Source organism: Ylistrum balloti, unplaced genomic scaffold (assembly GCF_031769215.1).
Source record: "Ylistrum balloti isolate Yb309-2 unplaced genomic scaffold, AGI_CSIRO_Ybal_v1 Utg370320, whole genome shotgun sequence".
NCBI classification, from domain to species: domain Eukaryota; kingdom Metazoa; phylum Mollusca; class Bivalvia; order Pectinida; family Pectinidae; genus Ylistrum; species Ylistrum balloti.
This window is the reverse complement of record NW_026782235.1, coordinates 591,531-597,913: the sequence shown is the minus strand read 5'-3', so window position 1 is coordinate 597,913 and position 6,383 is coordinate 591,531. Positions and strand designations below refer to the sequence as shown.

General features: G+C 35.1%; 1 protein-coding gene across 3 annotated transcripts in view; it reads right to left on the bottom strand.

Annotated features, from left to right (window-relative positions):
* Positions 1-1,520: 1,520 nt before the first annotated feature.
* The window catches only part of LOC132553355 (monocarboxylate transporter 14-like), a 31,770-nt gene continuing 26,907 nt past the window's right edge, over positions 1,521-6,383 (bottom strand). For all 3 annotated transcript variants that reach the window (XM_060217590.1, XM_060217592.1, XM_060217591.1), the window contains exons 5-7: positions 5,481-5,660; positions 4,943-5,068; positions 1,521-4,644 (exon numbers count right to left, since the gene is read on the bottom strand). In XM_060217590.1, the coding sequence (XP_060073573.1) occupies positions 4,478-4,644; positions 4,943-5,068; positions 5,481-5,660 (473 nt within the window). In that variant the 3' untranslated portion in view covers positions 1,521-4,477. The remainder of the gene's footprint in view (positions 4,645-4,942; positions 5,069-5,480; positions 5,661-6,383) is intronic.

Sequence of the window (6,383 nt, the reverse complement as noted above, 5' to 3'; positions counted from 1 at the left end):
TTAATTACATTCGTAGAAAATATTATTTTTATTATTTAAAAACAAATGTCCCTCCTGCAAGATTTTAAAACAAGTATTTGTATCATTCGATGTTGTTTCATTTTCTCTGTCATTTTTAACACCGTCAAACAGATCTGTTTATCTATCTGTAACCATGTACAAAGGCTTGCCTCTGGGATTCCAAGAAAAAAAGTCCATCGTAACAAACCAAAGCGCATGGGAGATAACTCTAATATTCATTCGTACAGGATTGTATTTTCCTCAGTCGCTTATTTCACTACACAAACTAGTTCCTACACTCACTGACGAGTCATTGAAGGACGAAACAGCTGTATCATGACGTTTAAATGATTGTTTGGCTCTATTGTATTAGAAGGTGCTGTTCACTTGTCTTTTGTACAATCAGACAGTCACGTCGTGGAGGACAAGCATGGCACTCGTGACGCGTCTGGTATCTGTTGCGAAGTAGTGCGTTCTGTGCTAATTGACGGTTTCCTAAAGATATGGTAGTTTTAACTGAACTCTGTAATTGATTGTCATTACGTTAATTCAGTCTCACACTTTCACCTAAACGTTCAGTTACTTGTTACGTGTCACCATGTATTATACGTCCCTGGTCCATGTAAGGACCGATTCACGAATTTATTTGTAATTTCATTATGACTGTTTAGCTTTTCATCGATTTAAATGATTGGCGGGTCTGTTTAATATTCTTAGTTACTTTTTGCATTTAAAAAACCAGAAACCTCTAAAACCAGGGATGGTTATGACAGATACGTCCCTGCTTAAACATATCGCATGCTTTATCATCCCATGAACAGCCAGGGTCCTCTGGTACTTTGTGGTAAAACATTCCACCAACATAAAGATCGGGGTCATTTTGAGGCTTGTCATGATCATTTCCCGAAAGAAATTAGGATATAAAGTGTCCTTACCCAAGGTCACCCACACGACAGCGCTCAGTTATCCGTGATCTCAAAACCGGACATTGAACGTCCGACCATAGACGCAGTAATTATTGTAGATCTATTTCAAAATAGTTCAATAGGAATTGCAGACAAATTATACAACTTACTTTTCCGGAAACAATTATAAAGTTATATCATATATGATCGTGCGATTTTTCCCAGTTGAGTGCAGAACACTTATTCCAAACATTTGACGAAATCCAGTATAAAGAGATAAAGTGGGCTATCGACTCCCACAGGAAAAGCACGAGTTCAGGACTTAAAACATTAACACGGAAATACAAACACGTGACATAATCATAATCCAAACTCAAATTCAATAAAACTGGGGTAAAATATTAACAAATGAAATATTTACACGGGGATATCTAGAATAGTACAAGGAGAATAAGATTAAGTGTTCCGGAAGAGTAAGCGTCTTTTGCTTCATCGACGACACCTGTCATGAAAACCGTAGTCAGTCCAAGTAAGTAATGTGACGTTCTCAAATGAGAACAAGTTATATAACAAATCTGAATAGACAAATATACATAAGACCAATAAAGACAACTCTGTCAAATAAACAATATCTTTAATTATTTTTCTACACAATGTTAATGAATTCAATTATTTTTCCTTTACTAAAACACAAATAAAACAATATTGCTAGTGGTGATCTACTAACTTAGCTACTAAAGGCACACTCGAATGTCTTGGGGCTGTTATATAAGGGAATAGGTGTAAAACCTGACAAAACAAAGCATATGTTTCTAGCTATCTACGTTCCTTGACAATGGATTCATGTCACCCATCAGAGATAATAATATAAATATCCTGAGCTAAATTGATTTTAAGCCAAATCACACGAGTAAAATATTTTAAGCTAATTTCCCTGGACCTCCACATTGTCTAGGCAGAAAGCGGTAAATATGGCCGTGGTCTTAAAAAAAATGTATCCCCAAGATGGAAGTGTCCACGTGCTCAAAAACTAGTATACAGGAAGCACGTGAATTCATGTGGCGTGCAGCTAACACGTGATTTAAGACGTGAGACCAGCATGATAATTCGCGAGAAAATTCTATCTGTCACACGATGAGGATGAAATAAGACAAATGTACAGATGTTTTCTTTCAGAACAATAGCAAACTTTGTACTTCTTAATGAAACTTGCTCATCTTCATTTCCTTAACTTTCACACGTGGCCGTTGCCTTGGCAACCGATTGTCAGGATCCAATGCAAAAATATTATGAAAATAATGTATGCAATCAAGTCTAGCTATCACACATTCTTTGAACGTTTTAGTAACATATTATAAAAATCTGTATCATAACAATACACGGCAATACAGACAAAAAATCGTCCTTTGAAACTTTTTACAACACGAATTGTAAATACGAAAATTGTTTCAGTGAAACACTGGTAAAAATTGACAGCAATGAAAATATTCTTTGTACAGCGATTTTCAGCGATTGGAACACCAAGAAAACATTTCTGTAAATAAAAATTCCTAAAGACTGAAGTATCACGCCTACAAATAAAGAACAATAAAACAACTTCTTCCTATTTTGACCGTAAATCGTGGTTATATTACTAAAATTGAATGTTTTTTTTCTCATAAACATAAACTGCAAAATGTGAAAGTCATATATATCCTAAGCAACATAAATATACTGGTTTTTCTTTCATTAGAACATAATATACAAAATATGAATATAAAATGAACTATAGTTAATTTTTTGGCAAAACTACGGCATTTACACAATTCAATATCGTGTAACTTGAACTCAGACACAATCTTATCTTTAAGTGCAAAAATATACAATTGTTTATTTTTTTCTTAAACAGTCACGCGGATCAGCATTTATACACAAGCATTTTTACTCATACAATTTTAAAACCTGAAAGAAATTAGTTCAGTAATCATATATATGTAACACTAGCATTGGAATGATAAAACTACCAAAAAAAAAAAAAAAAAAAAAAAACACAAATGTACATATAACTCAATATAAAACGGTTAAATATTTAAATATGGTCAATATTTAAAAAAAATATTCTTTTTATTCAAGGGCATTCACACCAACTCTCTTTCGAATTTGACTCATTATCTTACATAAAGCAAAAACAGAAGTACTCCATAGGAACCTTTTTACCAGGTTTTTATGACGCAACAACATTAAACATCTTTCTGTTTTGCCGTATTAAGCAAATTTCCGTAAAAATTTTAATTGTTCAATTTTTAATTACTTTAACAATATATTGCATTACCTGCCTTTGTACCACTTCTCTCCGCCAGGTAGCGCTCGTTTTTTTTCAAAGCGAAACAAAAAGGAGAGAACAACTTCGACAGGCAACCTAGTGTACAATAATAACATTATAAATACGAAGAATTATACAATACGTTACACGTGCACAGCACGCGCATTGAATACTACTTAATGGACAAAGGTATAAAAACTTGTTATGACAAAAAGTATCAGGATTTCAATGAAACGGCACAGGTTGGAGACATTATGTACCAAACCCTGTGGTATATATTTGTGAGCAGAATAAAACAGTGATATGAAGGTGTATGTTCGTTGTATAGGTTGAAATTTAAAAAAAAACTTTTGCTCAAAGAAACAATATCACATGTAAGTAACTAATATGAAATTGAATTACAAAACGAAAATCGTATTGCTGTCAATTTAACCCATTCCCGATTACCGGAAATACATCAGGGAAGTACACAGCATCACAGCTGCACTTCCGGTGTAACATGTAACCCCACAATCAAACTTTGATTTTTTATTTGCATACATCGCACTCCTAACAGTATGTAGTAGACCATCCCTTCTGGTAGAAGTCGATAGATTATACAAGATAACAACGCCCTGTGATCTGTACACGTGGAAAACCCTGTGGAATGACGTCATCATACATAACCCCTTAACAATGTTAGTGATCACACAATGTACTCAGTTTCACTAAAATCGTTTACCAGTGGGTTTTTTCAAGTGTCAACACATGGGCTCTTTATTTCATAATAACTGATTGACATTATTTATTGACAATACATGGACATTTAATATAAAACTGTTTCCACTCAGTATGAATAAATTTTACGCTGAAATAAAAATATCTTTCATGCAGCACATCACATCACAATGCTATCATTTCATTTATACAATCATATACATCCTCTTCCTCAAACAAAGAAAAACATACTTTTACAGTATTATTAAGTCACGTGATTTATTAGGCCACATGGCAGTATTGCGGCAATGACAATGTTTCATGTGGCAATATTTCGGGTCACTCCTTTTTTATGTCACGTGACATACGCCAGAGGCTAACAATATTTGTCACAAAAAATGAAAATGAAAATCACATTTCAAATAGTACCAAATTAAATCGGCTTGCCCTCAGCTCTCAATTGAGAAAGTTCCGACACATGGCCGCTTCATAGCTGAAAATTTCAATACACAGACAACTCTATTAATCTGCAATTGGTCACATTCTGACATTCCATGAACCAAAACCTCGTTGTCTACACATGCGTACTCTCAGCAATGATAGCTTCCGTTTCCCGTTGTTTTGACATCCGCTTGAGACAGGGTAAGTGCAAAGCCAGGTGGAAGAATGAACCGATGGTAAACATGAACCCGCCCATGTAAAACGATGCGTCGTAAGATCCATATTCCTGAAACACTAGACCTGTATAACAGAAAACATGATGATTTAACTTAGACTTCCATAACGGGGATACTAAACAAAGGAACTGAAAACGAAAGATCATTTTACCAACGTAAAGTTGGAGAAAGAACCGTCAAAAATTAAAACGTTATTGGTGTCCAGGTCTATTCGTTAATACAGGTCTTTCTACACGGCGTCATGTTGATACAAATTATATACTAGTTTCTAGCAAATACACAAAGAATTGAAAATTTATGACTGAAGATAGTTATTGGTTATTATATAAAATACAGAGATATACTATTGCAGTTTGACGCACCAGCAACAGGGGGTCCATAAATTCCGGCAATGCCCCTCGCCATGGTCAATAGTCCGAAGGCATTGGTCAGTTTTTCTAATCCAAGCAGGTCACAGATAATGATTGATGTTAATGAGATGTAGGCCGCTGTTGTAAAAGACATCAAAAGAAAACTTATTAATGGCGAATCTTAAGAAGGACGATACAACTTTATGATTGATTAAATTGAATTTAAGTTGAGGTCGTTACACGGATAATTAAATAGTTATTGCCATCTATATTTAATTCAGACCAAAAAATATTCCACTCAACGAAAACCTGGCTAAAATTACAAGCATGTTGAGCTCTCCCCACCAAAAAAAAGTGATAATGGTTAAACAGGAAGTAGCTACATTTTCGCAAAATAGGAACGGATCCGGACCAAATTTTCGGATTTTTATCTATATATGCAATTATTTTATTTTTAAAAAAAAAACATGTAGTTGACGCACTTATCTCCCACATGATAATTTTGGCAGGTCTGAGATCCGTTCATCATTTACCCACTTCCCGTACTTACCCACACACAGTCCATACACAGCAGCGAAGATGATCAGAGTTTCATACGTCGTACAGAGAGGTTGCAGGAACAACGAAACGGCACTGATAACTAGGGCGATATTATTGATAACTAGACTGTCGACAAATTTCAAGTCGGCAAGGAATCCGGATAAGACACGCCCAATGGTGTTGGTGATACCTGCAACAAAGCAGTTTACATTTAATATAAAATCGATATTCACGTGTTTGGAGTACATGTATGTCTTATGTTAACAAAGGTCACTGTTTCTGAACCAAGAGACGACAGATTTCAGGAAACACCAGGGATAGCTTTCTTCGTCTTTAAGCTACCTCAGGTGCTTCCGAAAGTGACAAGAACATTTCTTTATAGCCCGTACAGAGTGAAGTCGTACAATATAGGTATACTCAAATTTTACGCCACTAGATGCCCGAAGACTTCCGGTTTAACAAACAGAAACCACAATAACATTCCTCTCAGCTACAGAAGCTAACAATGGTTAAAATTTCACTGATATGTCTTCGTTACAGAGGGTGGTTACCAAACTGCGTCCTTCATTTCACAGTAAAACATAATTTTGATCAACCCACCAAATTAAACAAAATACCTTCAGTCCTATTTGGTAAATTTCGCCTATATACTCGTTATTTGTTGATCACATTATTCCGTCATTAAGGTTCTATAAATAGAAATGTTTACACTACTATATCGTATCCTCAAAAGGTACTCCACACTGGTCAAAAATAAACGGTAATCTGACCACTGTGTTTAAAACACAAAATTTCTCATATATTTTATCATTTGTGACAAGTTGAACAGATCTCGCTTCTAATGGTATTCCTTCATTGACGATGGCACCCAAGACCTCTGAATTAACCAACATTCCGATAGACCTGAAGAGAA